At 41.6% G+C, this 21,471-nt stretch overlaps 1 protein-coding gene across 1 annotated transcript in view; it reads left to right on the top strand.

The window, feature by feature from the left end:
* TANC2 (tetratricopeptide repeat, ankyrin repeat and coiled-coil containing 2) overlaps positions 1 to 21,471 on the top strand; it is a 931,529-nt gene that overhangs the window by 865,755 nt on the left and 44,303 nt on the right. The window contains exons 18-21 of the mRNA XM_030221414.1: positions 3,728 to 3,850; positions 4,624 to 4,860; positions 10,941 to 11,126; positions 16,001 to 16,094. Of these exons, the coding sequence (XP_030077274.1) occupies positions 3,728 to 3,850; positions 4,624 to 4,860; positions 10,941 to 11,126; positions 16,001 to 16,094 (640 nt within the window). The remainder of the gene's footprint in view (positions 1 to 3,727; positions 3,851 to 4,623; positions 4,861 to 10,940; positions 11,127 to 16,000; positions 16,095 to 21,471) is intronic.

The following is a 21,471-nucleotide window of genomic DNA, read 5'->3' as shown; positions in this document are numbered from 1 at the left end:
CTCTACAACTGGGGAATATGTTCTCTGAAATGACAAAGACCGGATTGGGAATACTTAACAGCCATGTTTAAAGTAGATCTTCTGAAGTTGTAAGAACCTCCATGGTACCATGGTAGCAAAAACATTAAGCACGATTACATCAGCAGAAGAATGGGATTTCCCAGCATCATTTTGCCAGAATTGGATCTATTTGTGATATTGCTGCACATACTATAAGCCACTTATGATCCCTCCGATAGATCACAGTTGTGACCTGACAAGACCTGTTCCTTCAATATGGTACTGTGAAACATAGAATATGATGGCAGATAAGACTGTATGGCCAAACCAGTCTGCCCATCCATATAACATTTGAGCTGTATAGTCCCCTTTCTCTATTTCTGTGCTTGTTCCATGGGCTTTCTTGAATTCAGATACAGTCCTAGTCTCCTTCAGCTTCACTGGGAGACTGCTCTCCACATCCACCACCCTTTCCTTAAAGAAGTATGTCCTTTGATTACTCCTGAGACTATCCCCTTTCACCTGTTTTCTATGATTCTTCATTCCATAGCTTCCTTTCAATTGAAAGAGGCCTGTTTCCTTTGTATTTATACCACCGAGATATTTAAATATCTCTATAGATCTTATCTCTGCCATCTATCTTCTAAAACATACATATTTATGTATTTAAGTTTATCCACATATGCTTTATTATGACGACCACTGGCCATTTTAATAGGTGCCCTCTGAACCAACTCCATCCCGCTTATATCCTTTTGAAGGTGCAGTCTCCAGAACTGTGCACAATACTCAAGTACAGTAGAACAAATATGGCTTGGATCAGTGTCAGCTAGTTTATGCTGAATTAAAAACTGTTCATGGGCTGACATAGTTGAGTGCAGAGTATAGGTTACATCTCATTAACCACATAGCATTGTTTGTTTGCTTTTGGGGTAGGTGGAACATGAAAGTGCAGTTTTGAATATCACAAGGCTCTAATAATACACAAAAAGCAAACCTTCATCAGAGGAAAAGTTGCTCTAGAACTACAGTTTGCGGAATGAGACTTCAAAGAGAAGACTCAAGCATAACATAAGAACATTTCTTCATGCAAAAAGTGGTGTCTGGATGTAACGTCCATGGTGAAGGCGTTAGAAGCAAAAATAGTAACAGGGGAGAAGGGCTGCCTATTACCTGGTCCTGGAAGGAGTTGGGTAAGGATATCCTGCTACTGTTCTACACTGACAGAGAAGGTGACTCAAGCTGAGTGACATTAATGCGGCTCATTTTCAAAGCACTTAGACTTACAAAGTTTCATAGGATACTATGGAACTTTGTAAGTCTAAGTGCTTTGAAAATATGCCTCATTGTCTTTTTGACACCCTCAAAAGTGTGCAGTTGGGCTGAGGGATGTGGCTGCAGGCATGGTCAAAAGGGAGAACCCTTTTGTAGCCTTTTTGGACCCACTGTAGAGGCATTGTGAAATTGAATGAGTGTGATACTTGATTCTGAGATAGTTCATCATTACAGTGAAGATAATTCTATTAGTATGTCACTTCCAGTGACCATTTTTGTTAAGAAAATAGTAAATTCTGTTTTAGTTTTTACCCTCCATTGATTCAGGGATCATATCTGCTTCTGGAGATCAGGATACAGGTGATTTTCTTTGCTCAGTGAGCTTCAGATGCCAGCATTTGTCTCTCTTATAGCTGAGAAAATGCCTGCTCAGCCAGTGTTCTACTGAAGTAGACCTTTGGGAGATATGGCTTTCCTCATGATTTGACTCTGGGAAGATTCTAACTTGAGTTATAGAGGCTCAAGGATGGAAAATGCAGTGTAAAGTTGATTATCACAAGTGTGTATGTTTTCAGGAGAGAGAGAGAGAGCGCCTCTAATCTGATTTCTTTAGATGAGCTGGTTGAAAGCCTATGTGAGGATTTTCATGCATTTAATAGGAAAAGCACAACTTTAGAGGTTTCAAATGCTGCACTCGTTAAGGGCAGTCTCAGTTTGCAAAACAAATTTAAAAATCTGAAGAATGCTTTGCATTATTATGTTTTATTAATTTCCCTTATTGTAAGATGATATCCTCAGTGAAAATGTTGCAATCATATTTTGTAGAGATGCTTCTCCTTTCCCCAAATGTGCTATTGGTCATCTTATGGGCAGGGGAGAACTCTTTACAGATGTCTGTTGGAGGGTCTTGGAGACATCTAGAGGACATCTTCAGTAGGGCTGCATTGGTGGCCACATTTTCTTGGAAATTAGATAAAGATCTGATTTTAAAGACATACTTCAAATTTAGACTTGGCTTATTTCAAAGACATGGGACAACTATCACAGGGTACCTCCATGTAGGCGCCATAATGCTGCAAAGAGAGGGTACCTGTTCTATAACAGTATCTGGGCATCCTGATTCTGTTAGCGTTATACTAGTGTAAACCCACGTTGGCGTGCCTAAATGTAGGCGTAGCTGTTTATGCCAAGTCAAACACATAGCTTATAGTATTCTATAAGTTGTATGTGTAAGCTGGAAACATGCCCATGCCTTTCCTGTGCTCCATTCACATGTATGCACCCCTGCAGTTATGTGTTATAGCACTTACACATAAGAGTAGCCATACTGGGTCAGACCAATGGTCCATCTAGCCCTGTATCCTGTTTCCAAACAGTGGCCAAGCCAGGTCACAAGTACCTGGCAGAAACCCAATTAGCAACATTCCATGCTACCAATCCTGGGTCAAGCAGTAAGTGTTGCTTTTCTGTGCACTTAATGAACTCAGAAGTGCACATCACTTCACTCATCACCTTATAGAATTGCCTTTATAGAGTCCAAGTAGTTTCTGATTAATCCAAGGACAAGCAGGATAGCAAGTCCTCACAGCATGGATGATGTCATTGATGGAGCCTGAGTGGAAATGCTGCTCCAGCTTTGACCACCTCCATCATCTTCTTTCAGTGGAGCCATTTGAACATGCAAAGCTCTCTATCAAGACTTTATTTTCCTAACTTATTTGCATATTGTTTTGTATTTTCTCATGTCTTGTCGCTGTCATGTGGTTCTCAATTTCCAATAATGTCTTAGGTAGGTACTTTTTCAAAATCAAATCATTTGATTCATTGTGACTGTATTTTTCAGTGATACTTTAAAATTGTACCTGATGCAGCAAGACCATATGCATTACAAATATACACAACTGGTGCTTGCAGTATCTGGAGCCTGACCATGAATCATCTTGATGTAATTTGTGTTTACAAATGTCAAAGAGTTGACCTTGATCTCGAGAAGCAGTGCAAATGAATTTTTGATGCCAATAAATCTAGTCCATTAGCATCGGAAGCATTGGATCCAGCTGTATCTGGATGCTGGGAATGTATCAGCATCGAGAGTACAACAGTCACCCTCAAATTTGAGCATCAATAGATCAGTAATCATCTGAATCCCACCCAAAGAAGAAGAAAGATTAGTCCTTGTCTTCATCAACATTGTACTATAGCATTCTCAAGTAATTGGAATTGCTATAAGTCCATTGTAGTAAGACCAATGACTTAAAAGTAACCCAACCTTGATGTTATCATGGTGTGGACCACTGTGACAAGACTTGCCTTCTCAATGTACACAGATTGCACAGCTGTAGATTTTGTATTTTTATGTTTGTTTGTTTGTTTGTTTGTTTGTTTGTATGTATGTATGTATGTAGTGAATGAATACTATGCATTAAAAGCTTGATTGATCTCTGTCTTCTAGGGATTGAGTAAAAAAGTAGGGGTTTCTTCCTCCATCCTGCAAGGGCTCTGGATCTCTTACAGTACAGAAGGTCTTTCCATGGCATTGGCATCTTTAAGAAATCTCTATACTCCAAACATAAAGGTATCAAAAAGAGAGGCGATTGGGCCTCTTATAAGATAACTTATTAAATGGTGTGTTTAATTTCTATCTCTACAATATACAAGCAAGTGCAAGTTTGATATATCCCTCTTCTTTTCTGCTATTGCAATTAGCCACATCATTCAGTTTTCAGATAGATGATAGGATTATCAGAGGTATTCAAGCCATAAAGTGCAGGATAATCAGTTCTGTTTAACTCCTGTTTGAACACTGTCTGTTTTATGTGTTCCTTCATGTATAGCAAGTAATCCTACAGGTTCTATGCAGCTTCACAGATGTCACACAAATGTTACTGCTGTCCAGTAGATGAATAGGTATGTTAGGCACCTGTCTTTCCCATTCACTTTCTAAACAATTTCAAGAGCATAGATGCACAATTTTTGTCCTTGAGAACTGGAAGCAGGTTTTCAGAATATCCATAATGAATTTACATGATCTTGATTTGCATACAATGGGGTAATTATGCATTCAAATTTATATCATGCATATTCATTAGGGGCACCTTGAGGACTGAACTTGTGCACGCTAGAGACATGTAGGAATACAACATGTAAACTGACAATATGTGCTGCTGTTAATGAGCTTGGATTAAGACAGCCTGAATGGACAGGATGCTAGCTTAGTATTACTGACTCGCTTCTCTGTTGGTCTAGTTAGAATAACATTTGATGCATGTTTTTGTGACTATTACTTTGTAGTCCCTGGTTGGAAAAGGTGACTAACAAAGTTTTTCTTTTCGTTTTTTTGCTCCATAGGTTAGTCGGTTACTAATTTTGGGTGGTGCCAATGTGAATTACCGCACAGAGGTTCTGAACAATGCCCCGATTCTGTGTGTTCAGTCACACCTTGGTTACACAGAGATGGTGGCTCTGTTGCTGGAATTTTCTGCAAATGTGGACGCGAGTTCAGAGAGTGGTCTGACTTCCCTGGGATATGCAGCAGCAGCTGGCCACCTGACCATCGTCATGTTGCTCTGCAAGAAAAGGGCCAAGGTACTGAGGGTCAATCGTATAATACTGGTCTAAGAAGGGATCTCTGGAGCAGGGGCATAGCCAGACACCCAATTTTGGGTGGGCCTGGGCCCAAGATGGGTGGGCAGAAGAACTCCGCCCTGTCCTACAAGTGATTTGGTTTCTCCCTCTCTTGTCTGCATGCCATATGGTCTTTTAAACATCCCCTCCCCCGAATACCTTTTAAATAGCAGATTTTCACCGTCAGCGAGCAGCAACTAATACACACTGCTCAGGTTGGCCCCACAGTCTTCCCTCTGATGCAACTTCCTGTTTCCACATAGGCAGGAATACATCAGAGGGAAGGCTGCGGGGCTGGTGCGAATAGTATGTATCAGTCTGCTCACTGCAGGCGAAGATCTGCTATTTACAAGGTACTGTATGCAGGAGGGACAGTTGTTGGGAGTTTTTGGACTTGAGAATCCCTGCCAGCCACATCATAGGTGTGCTGCTAGTGGGTGGGCCTGGGCCCACCCTTGGCTACACCACTGCTCTGGAGGCTTAATACTTCCTTGATAACACCCAGAACGTTCCTCCTTGCAACAGCAGCACTAGTAAAACAAATTCTTGATAATATATTACTTAAAGCAAATAATATACATTGAACAATACATGCCGTACTAATATAAAGTTGTATGCAAACGTTTAGGTATCTCTATTCAAACTGTATTTCAATGAAAGTGACCAGAAACTGAGATGATGTCTATATGGTACAAAGTTAAACAAGTTATCTTTCTGCAAATTTTAATGCATAACCATTATTTATTTGCAGGATGGTCAGGTAGGTGGAGAAAGGAGGGGCTTGTATTGTTGGGATTGGGTCTGGGAAGAGGGGAAGTAAAGTCTCCAGTGAAAGCATTTAAGTATCTTGGAATTTTTATTGACTCCCAGTTAACATTAGATGAGCGTGTATTGTCTGTTGTTTGGAAAAGAGTTTTCGTTCTTCCACAGTGAGATCATTAAAGTGCTTTTTTGTTGAGAATACTTTTCTTACTTTATTGCACATGCTGTTGATTTCTCTGTTAGATTATGGAAATGTTGTTAATGCAGGTTTGTCTCAAGGTAATTTGAAGCGATTACAGTCAGTACAAAATACGACGATTAGACTATTGGGTAATTTGAGAAAGTTTGATCATGTTACACCATTGTTTAAACATTATCATTGGCTTCCTGTTGGGCAGCAGATCAAGTTCAGATTATTGAAGTTGGTTCATTCTGCGTTTTATTTAGGTCAGCCATCATATTTGAGATCTTTTATAACCCTGTATATTCCAAATAGAACTTTGCACTCATTGCAGGAATATAAATTAGTGGAGCAACATCGGATACAAGGATTATGTAAGAGGGCTTTTTTTTTTTGGTTAGTCACACAGTACGAGACTGAGCTGCCGACAACTGTTCGAGGAGAAATTGATGGTAAAATGTTTAAGGCTTCGATTAAAAAAAAAAAACCCTTTGCTTTTTAAGTAAGCTTTTCCCAATGAAGAATTATAAGGGATGCACTCTTGAAGGTTCAGCAGCTAATTTGATGGTAATGCTTTGATAGATGTTTTGCAAATTTTAAATTCTATTTATTAATAATTTAATTAGGATGTGTGGGGAGGGGGGTTGACTGTGGCTTTTGTTTGGGATAGGCTTTCCTATTGTTTTTGTTTTTCATTCTGTAATTTGATTTTAATATATTGCCTTTTTATTATAATGTAAACCGCTTTTCACTGTATAGTATAAGCGGTATATTAAGTTAAATAAACACAAACATCAGAATGGGGAGGGGGGGTCACATCATGAGGGGCAGGCTTCTATTGAGGTTAGGCCCAGGCAAGAAGTTTGCAATGGAGGGGGGGGGGGGGTCGCATCATATTGGGAGGGGAGAAGGAGGGACTTGGAAAGCTACAGTACGGTATCTGGAAGTTATGAGGGTGCCAACACCTGTATATCTAAGCAGGCACAGTTAGAACTGCCTTTTGTTCAGTCCTCTATTCCTGCTTAGATATCCAAGCACTGGCACTGAATATCACTGGTAACCGCATAACTGCCAGCTCCTCCTTGACTCGCTCCTGGAATGCCCCTCCAGTGCCCGGATTCAAGATGGCTGGTTAGAACCGATATTCTGTTGCATTGCCCAGTTAAGTGCCACTGAATATCGGCCTGTTTGAATCTCTTTGAATATTGACCCCATTGTGTTTAACTTCGTACCGTGTCAAGGGTGCCTTAGATTCTGTTTACTTAAGGATTCATTGAAATGTGTGGCTTCAACCAGGAGTGTCTAAACTTTTGTACCATTTGAAGTTTTTGGTTTTCGTTTTGGAGGAATTATTAACCTTTAAATGTTTTAAAAGCTTTTCCTATATAATCACACCCATCATTATCAGTCTGAGTAAACTGGGTGCTGCTCTGTTGATTCTCATCAGAATCATGTACAAATATGTCCCTGATGCACTTTTAGAGGCTCATTTTCGAAACAGAAAAACTTCCAAAAACCAGCACAAAGCGGCCAATGGACTTCTTTTTTTTTTTTTTTTTGCCAAAACATCCAAATCACTATTTTCGAAACCCATAATTAAGATGTTTTTCTATGCAGTTTGTCCAAATCACAAGAGGGCGGGATTTGGGCGTTCACAAAACTTGGACGTTTTTTTGCCATAATGGAACAAAGCAAAAACGTCTGGGGCTAAAAGTTGATGCTTTGGTCTAGACCTGTTTCAATCACGACTAAGTCATAAAAAGGTGCCCTAAAGGACTATGACCACTGGAGGGATTAAGGCATGACCCCCCACCTTACTCCCCCAGTGGTCACTGACCCAATCCTATGCCCCAAAGATGTGAAAGAAACAGTACATTACCAGCCTCTATGACAACTTCAGATGTTATGACCAAGCCTATTAGAGCAGCAAGCAGGTCCCTGAAGTAGCCTAGTAGTTGGTGCAGTGTAGCGAAGGGAACCCAGGCCCATATCCCACTCAAACTGTTACACTTGTGGAAAGTGTGAGCTGCCCAAAACCCACCAAAAACCTGTTATACCCACATATAGGTGACACCTGCAAGCATAATGGCTATTGTAGTGGTGTACAGTTGAGTACAGTAGGTTTTTGGTGGATTTTGAAGGGCTCCCCATAAAATATAGGGTCCCTTTTACAAGCCGCATAGGCACCTATTCACACCCAATGCGCGCTAAATTGGAGTTACCGCCCGGTTACCGCATGGCCCTTGTGGTAATTTCAATTTTGGCATGCATCTGAAAAATATTTTTTATTTTCTGACGTGCAGCAGCTACGTGTGTCATGTGGCATTTGGCATGTGTGGACCATTACCGCCCAGTTACCGCATGAGACTCTACCGTAGGTCAGTGGCTTTCAGTAAGGTCTCAGACCCAAAATGGACATGTAGCAATTTTCATTTTGCTGCACATCTGTTTTCGGCAAAAAAAAGGGGGGGGCATTTTTTGTAGATGCGCTAAAAAGTAATTCCATGCATGCCCAAAACATGTGTCTACACTACCGCAGGCCATTTTTCAGCACACCTTAGTAAAAGGATCCCATAAGGGGGTCACAGTGAGACGTGTACCTGGGACCTTTTATGTGAAGTCCACGACAGTGCCCCCTAGGGTTCCCCACTGTTCTGCTGGGATGTCTCTGTGGCCAGTCTGCTGCCCCCCTCTGTACAACTTAATGGCTTGTTTTTGTACGTTTTTCCCTTGGACTTTTTTTTTTCCCAAAAATGGCCATAAAAGAAAAATGCACTGAGCGCAAAACGTCACGGAAATGGCTATTTTCAAAACAAAAAAGATAGACTTTTTCTGGTTTGAAAATCACTATGTTCGCCCCATGCTTTTTGGATGCTTTCAGCAAAACATCCAAAATTGCATATCGAAAATGCCCCTCCATGTATAACAACCAAAAAAGAGAATCAGGAAAGCATGGGATTGTGAATATAATGAACCTTTATTCCATGAAATACATAATTGAAAGAAGAGTAGATGCTGCCAGAACCTGCCCAGGGATATCTTACACCCTAGGCAAGCCATGTCTCTCCCCCTCCCCTTCCAGGCCCTAACAGCTCCCCTCCATAGTCCAGCATCTATTGCTCCCCTCAGCTGTTGCTGCTCTACCTCCTCCCAGGTCCAAAGCTGCAAAATGTCTGTGCAAGGCCTTTAAGCAGAGGCCTATGCTCAAGTATTGCCAAATTCCCCCCTCCCCCCCAACCAATGCAGACTTCCCATCAGCACACATGGGTCCGTGCGTAAAGGCCCCCACACAGTGCACAGACCACTTGCAGAACTTTGGAAGGAGTTAGAATGGAGAGGATGACAGGGAATCCCAGAAGCGGAGGAGGGGAGGCTCTCTACCACACCAAAGCTGCGCCGCTGTTCCCCCAATTCTGCCAGTCTAGGCAGATACGTAGTGGCAGGGCCACCCTGGATGTAGCAGTGTTCTGAATTATTTTTTGAAGAGCTTGATTAGCACTATTGCTTTAAACTCTTGTATTTGCTATGTTATTGTATTGTTTATTGTCAGTGGGAATTGTTGTAAGATAGGCATTCATTTTAGAATATGCATTCTAGTTATTTTCTTGTTCCACTCTGTGTAGGGTTACCATATGTCCGGTTTTACCCAGACATGTACTTCTCTTTTGCCAGCCTGCCCGTTTGTCCAGGTTTGTGGGCGAACGCGCAGGCGGGCCTCAGGGTGTCTTATCCTCCCCTCCTTTACCTTCTTATCATGCCCTTGTGGTCTAGTGGCCTCTTCGAGGCAGGAAAGAGCCCCCCCCCTTTTCCTGCCTGGTGCAGCTGCAGATCTGTCTTGCTCCCGGTGCCGCTTCAAAATAGCTGTCGAGAGTTGAAGCAGCGGCCTCGTGAGACTTCTGCAGAAGAGACCACCAGGGCACTACAATAAGGTACAGGAGGGGAGGGGATGTGTGTGGAATCAGATGAGTGGAGGGAGACTGGAAAAAAGATTGGAGAGGCTGGAGAGGATATATATGGGGGAGGAACAGAGAGAGAATCTGGCTTTCTTGGGGGGGGGTGACAGGGGGGGTTATATTTTGTGTCCTCTTTTTTTTCTCAGGGCAAATGTGGTAACCCTAAATCTGTGGTCTCTTCAGGAATTTTATTTCTTGTTTAAGAGCACAATACAGCAGTAGGCAAAGTACTTTTTTTTAAAAGAATATTTATTGAAAGCAAGTCAACCACAGTAACAAACCATGGCTTCTGTGCAAAAAAAGCTAGTTGGCTTGTTTAGATACAAATGAAGAAAGAAGTGATTAGGTTTTTTTTTTTTTTGTTTTTTAGCTTCCTGTAGTATTGGGCACTGTCTATATATTACTAGTGTGTCACTCCAATGCTGAGAGGAAATAAGGGATCCTTTTATAAAGCTTCACTATCAATTAGCTGTGCACTGAGGGGCCCTTTTAATAAGCTGCAGCAAAAACTGGCCTGTGGCAGTGCAAGCACGTCTTTTGGGCGTGCACCGGGCCAATTTTTGCCACGTCCTGGATAAAGGGCCTTTTTAAAGGGGCTGTAAAATGGACATGTAACAAAATAAAAACCAGCGCGCTTCCATTTTTGGCCTGAGACTTATCGCCACCCATTGACTTAGCGGTAAGGTCTCATGCGCTACCTGGGCGGTAAGCATGCAGCACACGCCCACTGCAGCTTACCGCCGGGTAAGGGCCACAAATAGAAAATATTTTCTACTACGTGTTTTTGGTGTGCACCAAATTCAGAATTACTGCCTGGGGCACACGGTAGCCGGGTGGTAATTCTGATTTGGTGCGCGCTGGATGTGCGAAGGCCATTACATGTCTTTGTAAAAGGGCCCCTGAATGCAAAGAAGCCCATTCAATTTCCATAGGCTTCTTCGCATTCAGCACAAGCTAATTGATAGCACCGCTTTATAAAAAGAGCTCTAAATGGACAGCTGGTGCATCATTTAAGAGAGGTTGACAGTGGAGAGGGTGAACTTGTTTCTGGGTAAAGTCTCAGACTGGCTGTGTTTAAGCAAACATTTTAAGCAGAGGAAGAGTGTTTGTAATCTTCTATCTTTCCCTTTCCTTCTCTTTTGCAGGTGGATCACTTAGACAAGAATGGGCAGTGTGCCCTGGTCCATGCAGCTCTCAGAGGTCACCTTGAAGTAGTGAAGTTCCTGATACAGTGCGACTGGGCAATGGCTGGGCAGCAGCAAGGGGTGTTCAAGAAGAGTCATGCTATCCAGCAGGCACTGATTGCAGCAGCCAGTATGGGCTACACAGAGGTAAGCAGTACCTTATGGAGCGTTCAGATGAGTTTGTATTTCTTGGTCAATGTGATAAGAGAGTTAATTTAGAAAGGAAACTTTTATTAGGAAAGGATTCTGCGCGCTTTTGTCAAATGTTGAAGCCTTTAAATATTTATTTTATTTTATTTTTGTTACATTGGTACCCCACGCTTTCCCATTCATGGCAGGCTCAATGCGGCGGGCAATGGAGGGTTAAGTGACTTGCCCAGAGTCACAAGGAGCTGCCTGTGCCGGGAATCGAACTCAGTTCCTCAGTTCCCCAGGACCAAAGTCCACCACCCTAACCACTAGGCCACTCCTCCACTGTTGCTACTATTTGAGATTCTACATGGAATGTTGCTATTCCACTAGCAACATCGGTCCTTGCAGATCACCAATGTGGCCGCGCAGGCTTCTGCTTCAGACTCACCGAAACAGAAGCCTGCGCAGCCTTCTACATGGAATGTTGCTAGTGGAATAGCAACATTCCATGTAGAATCTCCAATAGTATCTATTTTATTTTTGTTACATTTGTACCCTGCTCATGGCAGGCTCAATGCGGCTTACATGGGGCAATGGAGCTGCCTGTGCCTGAAGTGGGAATCGAACTCATTTCCTCAGGACCGAAGTCCACCGCCCTAACCACTAGGCCACTCCTCCAAAGTATAACATAGCATAATGACTTATATACTGCTACAACCACAAATGGTTCAGAGCAAACCTAAATAAGAATAATGCGATTATGTCCAAAGACAAAAAAGCAAAATAATGTTTTATATATAATACTATGGGGCTCATTTTCAAAAGAGAAAAATGTCCAAAAAGTGTCATAAAACACCATTTGTACTGATTTCTTTTCAAAACGTCCAAATTGGTATTTTCAAAACTTGTTTTGCAGATGTGTATCTATGCATTTTGTCTGCAGTGCATCCAAATCACAAGGGGGCATTTTGAAGGCGGGATTAGGACAGGTTTAAGGCTTGCCTAACACTTGGACGTTTTACATCCATAATGGAACAAAATAAAAATATCTAGTGTGAACTGGTCTAGACCTGTTTTTCTAACAAATAAGACATAAAAATGTGCCCCAAATGACCACTGGAGGGATTCAAGGATGACCTCCCTTACTTCCCCAGTGGTTATTGACTCCTTCCCACCCCCAAAAATGTGAATAGTACTCACCAGCCTCTATGACAGCCTTAGATGTTATAGCCAGGTCAATTAGAGCAGCCTGCAGGTCCCTGGAATACTATAGTGGTGGGTGGTGTATAATTGAGGGTAGTGGGTTTTGGAGAGCTCAGCAGACAAGATAAGGGAGCAACAGTGAGATGTGTACCTGGGAGCATTATATCAGGTCCACAGCATTGCGCCCTAGATTTCCCCATTGCTCTCCTGGGATGTCTGGGGGACCAGTGTGCTAAAAATGTTGGTCCCTCCTACATCCCAAATGATCTGAAAAAATAAACACACAGAGCACAAAACCTTGTTACAAACGGTATTTTCGAAAATAAATTCATGTTTTCTATTCGGATTTAGGGCATTTAGCGCAAAATGTCTTAAAGTCCGACTTAGACATATCAAAAATGCCCCTCTATGTAACTTTGTAAGCCTAAGGGCTTTGAAAATACTCCTCTATATGAACAGTCTTATCCATGCACAACATTTAAAATACAATTTTTATAAGTATTATTTTTAAATAGCCAGGTTTTCAATGATTTTTGAACTTTTAAAAAGATGTTTGTGTGTGAATCATTATAGGAAGAGAACTCCATAATCTAGGTACAGGTTTCATATACAGTGACCTTGATGAACTATGTTTTCTTGCCATAGAAGCAAAATGAAGTTGAAGTTGATATGTATAAATCTGATTGGAAAAACAAGATTGAAATTGAAGTATTAAATACCAAAATAAGTACAAAGGGAAAAAACAATGCATAATTTTGAAAGCCATACAACAATGGGCAACCAATGCAGAGTTATAATCAAAGGTGTTATGCTGTCATATTTGATCTTATGGAATATGATTTTAGCAGCTATATTCTGAATTAGATGTATTTAACCAACATAGAGACACTTACAATAGTCAAACTGGATGAGATCAAAGTCTGAACTATCAATTGTAGATCATCCAAAAAAAAATAATCACGAGTTTGTCATAATAGTTTCAGTTTGCGAAATCAAGATTTGATAATCTGATTAATTTGTGGCTCAATGACAATGATGAATCAATCAAAATTCCTAAATTTCAAATTACTGAATGGAACAGTATTTCTGTAGGCACATTTTGGGGGTTAAAATGTACCTTCCTCCCTACCCACAGAATGAAAGTCGTATTTGTATTTAAGAAAATGTGTCCTCATCCAATATGCTATCTTGTCCAAACAGCATGTCAGAAATTCATATGATTCTTTCAAAGAATGTGGAATAGGAAAAATAATTTGTATGTGGCAAAAGGGGGTTGGTGCTGGCATCAGCGAGTGTTTTACATGTGCGCCGAGGCTCTCTTTTACCGTAGCTGGTAAAAGGGAAGTCTCGCCTTCCTGCAGGAAATGGCTTTTGCAGCAAGTAAAGCACTTGCCGCATGGCCATTTCAGATGGAGGGGGGAAGCCTTTACCACCACCCACTGAGGTGGTGGTAAGGGCTCTCGTGTTAACCCAGCAGCAACTGGGCAGCGCACGGCACTGCCTAATTACTGCCAGGTACATTCCAGTGCTACAAAAATAAATGTTTGTAGCGCCAGAAATGATGGCGCACTAGGGGTGGGAAGTACCCCCAGGCTACTGTGGTAGCCCAGCAGTACTTCCTGTATAGCAAGTGGTAAGCCCACATTGGGCTTACCACCAGTTAGTAAAAGGAGCCCTTCATTCTCAGTGTCTGCAGCAGTTTACATATCCAGTATAAATATAAAACAAAACAGGGGACAGAGTCAACCTCGTAGCCAGTACTCAGAAAACTGATCATTCTTTTTAACTCTAACATTTTCTTTAAAAAGCTGAAAACCATCTCAATACTTTGCCTGACAATCCAGTGTTGCTAAGAAGTGATAATATTTCATGTTCAACCAAATCAAAAGCTGAGCTCAGATCTAATTGAAGCAATAAAGCTTTGTTCCCTTTGTCTACGATCAGCCTGAGCTCAGTAAGTAGGGACAGCAGTGCCGTAACGAGGGCTAATGGCACCCGGGGCGGGTCGCCACTGCGCACCCCCCCCCCGGGTGCAGCACAGCGCGACCCCCCCCCCCCCCCCCAGACCGCATTCTTACCTGCAGGAGGGTCGATCCGCCCCGAGTGCACGTCACTCGGAGCTGCGTCGGCCCCACTGGTTCCCTGCTCTGTCTGCCCCGGAACAGGAAGTAACCTGTTCCGGGGCAGAGGGAGCAGAGAACCAGTGGGGCCGGCACCCGGGGCGAACTGCCCCTCCCGCCCCCCCCCCCCCTTCCTACGCCACTGAGGGGACAGTAAGGGGAAAGGGAAAGTAAGCAAGTTTCTGTATTAAAATATTATCTACTTGAGAAACTGCAGTTTTATATGCAGCTCCCAAACTTTGGAATTCACTTCCTCTAGCACTAAATTCTGAACCCTCTTATTCTAGTTTTAAGAAACTTTTTAAAACATGGCTTTTTCAACAAGTTTTTTTAACCCTTGATTCTTTACTCCCCCTTTTTTTCTTTCTTTCATTCTTTCAATCTCATTCACTCCTTTTCCTTTCTACTGGTTGCTCTCTCTTGAGCTTTTGTTTGTCAACTGCGTAGCTACTATTCTGCAATCAGTGGTTTATCAAGACTTGTAAATAAATAAATGAATAAATTAAATTAAACCTGATTGCATACAGGCTAAAACATGAAAATTCCATAAATAAATCTACAGTTGATTTGCCACCACTAATTCAAGTACTTTTGCCAGAAAAGGTATACTGTCAACGGGTTGATAATTGGAACAATCCAAACTGGATTTGGGTTTCATTTTGTTTTGTCTTTTAAGAGTGGGGTCAGTGTAATAGAGCATAAAGTATCAGGAAATAGGCCATGCTTGAGCAATAAAGTTATAAATGAAAACCGTTCAGAACCTTCCTGTGGAGATATTTGAATAACCCAGCTGGGCAAGGATCAAAATTACAAAATCCTTTTCTCAGTTTGTTTGCAAAATGTAATAAGTTCGTCATACTGAGTAGAAGAAAACTCCTCCCACATCTAGTCTCCAAATAGCCCAACTAGATTTTTCAAAGGGAGTCAGATGAATTTTATTCATGTCATCCAGTATAACCTCTAACACATTACATTGATTATGTGAATCTACTTCATTTACAAATAGTCCCCTGAGTGTAACAATCTTATTCTCAAAGAAGGCTGCTAGTTCCACTGTGGAAGTCCCAACTTCATGGACTTATTTCTAAGTCTATAAGATGTGACTGAGAAGATATCCTTTTGGAGACTGATTTCTTTAGATATGTTAGAAATATAAGGATGCTCTTTATTAAATATGATCAGTTGTTTGCACACACAGAGCAGCAGACATTATCTTTGATGTCTGTATTATTCAGTTGTCCTTTCTCTTCTTATGGATAATTGGACTAATCTCTATGATAAAGCTCTTTGATGCACTCTTCCATCAACAAGGTTTGCACATTGAGCACCTAACCACTGACCTTGCCTGTTCTTCAAAGATCTAAGCACAGTGCTAGCATGATTCGCCCATACAGTAGGCGCTGTATTAGGATGTTTTAGTCTGCAACAGATTCACTGAATTGATAGCATTCACATCTTGGAGATTTTAGTATATTCCGTTTTTGTCTTATTCTCAGAAACCATTACAGAAACTATGGCGGTCCAGTAAAATATATAATATATAGGAAATGCATTTTCATGTTTTAGATTGTCTCCTACCTACTCGATCTTCCAGAAAAGGATGAAGAAGAGGTGGAGCGAGCTCAGATCAACAATTTTGACAGTCTCTGGGGAGAGACAGGTGAGTTTTACAATGAAGTCTTTCATAAAATTGCAGAGATTTTTTTGGGAAGGAGGCAGTAAGGTCTCCTTTGCACAGAAGTCTGTGAGCTCTGTACACACGTGCTGAAATTTTTTCCTTGGAACCATCCTAACCTCCCCATGTAGTGGCTTCAACATCCAGTCATCCCAGAAGACCATCAGATGTCATTCATATCCTATATAATAATTCTCACCTCCAACAGGATGTGCTTGGGACCGTGCCTGCCGGAAGTGGTCTGCTAGGCAGGCACGCACTGACCTCAGTGACATCTGTGACAGACAATTTGGCAAAGCAAAACAATCTGAGTGCTGGCCATTAAGACACAGGGTTGATAGGAGAGTTTTAAAAGACTGAAGGAAATGAAAGTGTTAAATGGGGGGGGGGGAGAGTTCTGAACGACTGAAAGACATGAACATTTGGGAAAGGAAAACAATCTGAATACTGGCCATTAGGACACAGGGTAGATAGGAGAGTTTTAAAAGACTGAAGGAAACGAAAGTGTTAAACTGGAGAAGGGGGGGGGGGGGGGGGGGGGGAGGAGTTGTGAACGACTGAAAGACATTCAAATTTGGGACAGGAAAACAATCTCAATGCTGGCCATTAGCACACAGGGTACATAGCAGTGAAGGAACCGAAAGTGTTTGGTGGGGGGGAGTTCTGAATGAATGAAAGAAATGAAAATTTACGAGAGGAACACAATCTGAATGCCGGGCATTTGGACACAGGGTAGATAGGACACATTAAAAAAAAAAAAATGAAGGACGTGAAACTGTTACATTTTGGGGGGGGGGGGTGAGGAGGAAAGCGGTGGGGTATCCAGATACTGGGCGTTAGGGCCACGGGGGTACATAGACTTTTGAAAGCCTTAAGGAACCCAAAGTGTGGGAAGGAGGAGGAAAAGGAGGGGAGGGAACGGGGTGAGGGGCATTAGGAACAGGGGAGGGGGCCCTGCCACACACTCATTCTCACACACACACTGTCACACAGACCACACTGTCACACAGACAGTCTCACTCTGTCACACACCCGCACATTCACTCTGGCTGTCTCTCTCAAACATACACACTCCCAGGAAAACCTTGCTAGCGCCTGTTTCATTTGTTCCACAAACGGGCCTTTTTTACTAGTAACACATATATACTTAGGTTAATCTGTACTCAGAATTCTTCCAAAAGCAGTGTTGTTCAAAGTACTAGGTTAAAGTACTTAAGTAAAAATAAATGTATATTTTAATACTTAAGTAAAAGTATAGTGAAGAACACATTAAAAGCATTTACTTAATTTAAAGTAAAAAGTAATTTCCTAATATACTTTTTAAGTAAAAAGTAAAAGTACCACAACTATAATGAATTCAACTATTAACATTTTTATTCCAACAACTTTATTGCTCTACAATTCAATCCACTTTGCTTTTAGTACAACTACATTTTTGAAAATGACTGTCACACTTGTGAGTCATTAATCTAGCACAGATAAAAAGGTTTTCAACAACTGCAGTAGCAGGAATTGGATTGTTCAGTCTGGTAAAAAGTTCCTTCAAATCAGGCCAGGTTGTAGTATTACTGAGGTCTTCTGACTGGGTCTGCAGGTTTTCATCGAAGGAATCTTTGAAACACTTGACTTCCGTACTGCAAAGAATACTTTATCATTATTATCATCTGCATTAGAAGTAGCCCTGACTAATTTATCACTTGCATCTTTATCTTTATTATCATCGTCATGCTGTCCAATTACAAAAAAGTCTTTCTACAAAGTTGGAATCGTTCTAACAATTTTTCATCTGATGGCAAACTCTGGTTGGATATCTTCAAGAACTGATACAAAAACGTCAAACCAGTCTTAAGGCCAGACCAGCAGACTTCCTCTTTAAAAACTATCAATCCAGTGGACAGTCACCCCAATGCAATATTTTCCATGGGATGACAGGAAGTCTGTTGTGAAATTAACATATGTCTGTTCACCAAAAATTGCTAAAAGCTTCAGCAGTAACCAGTTCAACAAAAACAGGCAACTCAACAGTGGTTTTTGTAGGCTATATTCACTGAACAACAACATTTAAGATGAGATGATTCACTGTTTGCATGGCAAGGTTTGCAATATCAAAATCCTGTTCTCGGTTTTGCTGTTTCATGTGGTTTACTGAGGAATCATCATTTACATCTTGCTTCCGCTTTTACTTTTAACTGCAAGCATCAGATGTAACTGAGTAAAGTAGTAAAAATTGGCAAAATTATTACTTCAGTAAAATTAACAAATGTTTCATCTACTTCTTTACAATAAAAAATGACAAAACCTTTACTTAAGTACTGTAACTAATTACATTTACTTAGTTACTATACAACACTGTCTAAATTAATTAAACTCTGAAATTCGTCGCCAGAGAATGTGGTAAAAGCGGTTAGCTTAGCAGGGTTTTAAAAAAGGTCTGGCTGGCTTCCTAAAGGACTTGGGGAAAATCCACTGTTTATTTCTGGGATAAGCAGCATAAAGTGTAGTGAACTTTTTTGGAATCTTGCCAGGTATTTGTGACCTGGATTGGCCACTGTTGGAAACAGGATGCTGGGCTTGATGGACCTTTGGTCTGTCCCAATGTTGCAATACTTATGTACTTATGTAATTAGATGAAACTGGTTTTTCCAGAACTTAGAGGTGTACAGTCTATAAAAGCATTTTCTTTGAACTGCTTGATATGGATGGATGGAGGAGAGGGCAGGGGAGGGAGGAGAGTTGCTGGATATGGATGGATAGATGGATGGAGGGGGGCAGGGGAGAAGAGAGTTGCTGGACATGGGTGGATGAAGGGGAGGGCAGGGGAGAGAGGAGAGTTGCTGGACATGGATGGATGGAGAGGAGAGTTTCAGGACATGGAGGGGAGGGCAGGAGAAATTCTGGACATGGATGGAAGGGAGGGAAGACAGGAAGGAGATGCACATGGATGGAGGGGAGAGAGAATAAATTCTGGGCATGGATGGAGGGGCGAGAAGACAGAGGAAGGAGATGCACATGGATGGAGGGGAAGGGAGAGAGAAGAAATGCTGAACATGAATGGAGGGGAGCGAGGAGAAATGCCGGACATGGATGGAGGGGAGGGAAGAGAGAGGAAGGAGATGAGATGAGGGAAAAGGGGTAATAGGAGAAAAACTGCACATGGATGGAGAAAATAGGCAGAAGCTGGATCCACTCTATACCTCCTCCAGTCAAGTCTCCGGAGGATCCAGCTTTTACTTATGGATGTGGGGCAAGAAATGAAGAAGAAAGGAGGAAAGTAAAAAAAATAAATGGAAAGGAAGCCCTGGAAACAGAGTTAAGAGGACAGATAGCAGCAGAATCAGATACTGGGCCAGCATGATCAGAAAAACAAAGTCACCAGACAACAAAGGTAGAAAAAATCATTTTATTTTCATTTTAGTGTTTGGAATATGTCCACTTTGAGAACTTACATCTGCTGTTTTATTTTGCAATGTATAGCAATGTGTTTCTTTCTGTTTTTCTGGTATTATGCTGCATGCAGAGTCTAACTTCTTAGGATTTCAGGTTAATTTTTGAAGCATTTGAAGAGGGGCTATCTCTGTTCTGCATGTGTGACTGCAAGGCCAAGTGTCTGAATAGGGATCTGTTTGTTAGGTTCTGAGATTTTGATAACATATTGTTTTTCAGATTTGGCAAGACTGTTCTCCTAATTCCTGATCTGTATGCTAATTTGGTTTGTGTCATTTTAGGTATACTGGAGCTGTAACAGCTTACAGAAAGTATTTATAATGAAAACAAAAAAAAACACAAGTTATTTTTCTTCTCCTATACTGATGTAATATTTTCAATGATGCCATGGCTGGTAAAAGGGGTGTGGCTACTGTAGGGGCGGAGCCATAGTGATCCCACCCCTGGATGGGTAGGGGCACCGACAAATAGGCTGCAGGAGGGCTCCAGAAAACCTACCATAGGCCCTGAAACAGTGTTTAGTCTTGATGTGCCTTTTGGTTGCAATAAGAGTGGGCCGTGGGTTGCTGATTTATACAGTTAAAAACACTTTATAACCATGGAGATCACTTTGAAATTTGCCATTAAAATATCTTTTAAAACATCTTCATTTACTGTGTGGTTATGACAATATGTTTGTTAGTGCAGAGTTATTTTGCCTATCACAAGCACTTGAAATATTTCAAAAATTAAAGGTCATTTGTGTTTTGCATAAAATAAGGAATAGCAAGTAAGTTCATTCTTGGCCAAAAACAAAAGCCAAAATTTGCATTTAAATTGACATTTCAAGCATATGCCTGGAGTGTTTGAAGTTCAGCTGTTTCTTCAAAGGGATTTCAGAGAGTGATAGCAGAATAGCAGCGCTGAGATGGATTTTCAGGTCCAGGCTGCACATTTTTCTGCTGTTAGAAAAGCCTCATAGGAGGTCTGGAACAGAGGTTGAGGAGACCTTCCATATGTTCCTTCCTCTTGGAATTATGCCCTGGTTTGGCCCTTACTTAAGAAACCTCATCTTGACCTTTCCCTTCCATCCAGCTTTTGTCCTATATCAAACCTCCCATTCCTCTCTAAGATATTTGAAAAGCTAGTCCACACTCAAGTTGGTATAACGCGTTGAACACAGTAACATTCTCCATCCCTATCAGTCCGGCTTTCACCAGATTCAGAAGTACAGAAACCTTCCTGCTAGCCCTTTGCGATTCAATTTGTACTGCTCTAGATCAGCACAGTTCTGTGCCTCCCTTGACCTCTCCTTGACTTCTCCTCAGCATTTGATCTTGTGGACCACATATTATTTTTGCTCTGTCTCCACTCCATTGGTATCTCTGGCACTGTCCTCGCCTGGTTTTCCTGTTACCTCTCTGGCGCTCTTTTTAGTTCACATTTATAAGAACATAAAAATAGCCATACTGGGTCAGACCAATGATCCAGAAGCGTAACCAGATTGAGGGTGCGGGGGGGGGGGGGGGGGGGGGGGCAGAGAGCAGACTGATGATGGCGCATAGCTTAAACACAACATGCGTGAAAAATAGGCACCTGCACCGTTGGAAGTCTGTTTTGGGGAGTGACCACTCCCCTGGCAACCCACCTAGCTACGCCTCTGCAATGGTCCATCTAGCCCAGTATCCTGCTTCCAACCGTGAACAATTCAGGTCACAAGTAAATGGCAGAGACCCAAATAGTAGCAACATTCCATGCTTCCAATCCCAGGGCAAGCAGTGATTTCCCTTTGTCTGTCTCAATAGCAGACTGTGGACTTTTCCTCCAGGAACTTGTCCAAACCTTATTTAAACTCAGATAAGCTAACCACTGTTAATACATTCTCCAGCAAAGAGTTCCAGAGCTCAATTATTCATTGAGTGAAAAAATATTTCCTCCT

Source organism: Microcaecilia unicolor, chromosome 12, assembly GCF_901765095.1.
Source record: "Microcaecilia unicolor chromosome 12, aMicUni1.1, whole genome shotgun sequence".
Taxonomy (NCBI): domain Eukaryota; kingdom Metazoa; phylum Chordata; class Amphibia; order Gymnophiona; family Siphonopidae; genus Microcaecilia; species Microcaecilia unicolor.
Note: the sequence above shows the minus strand (reverse complement) of the source record. Positions and strands in the feature narration are given on the sequence as shown.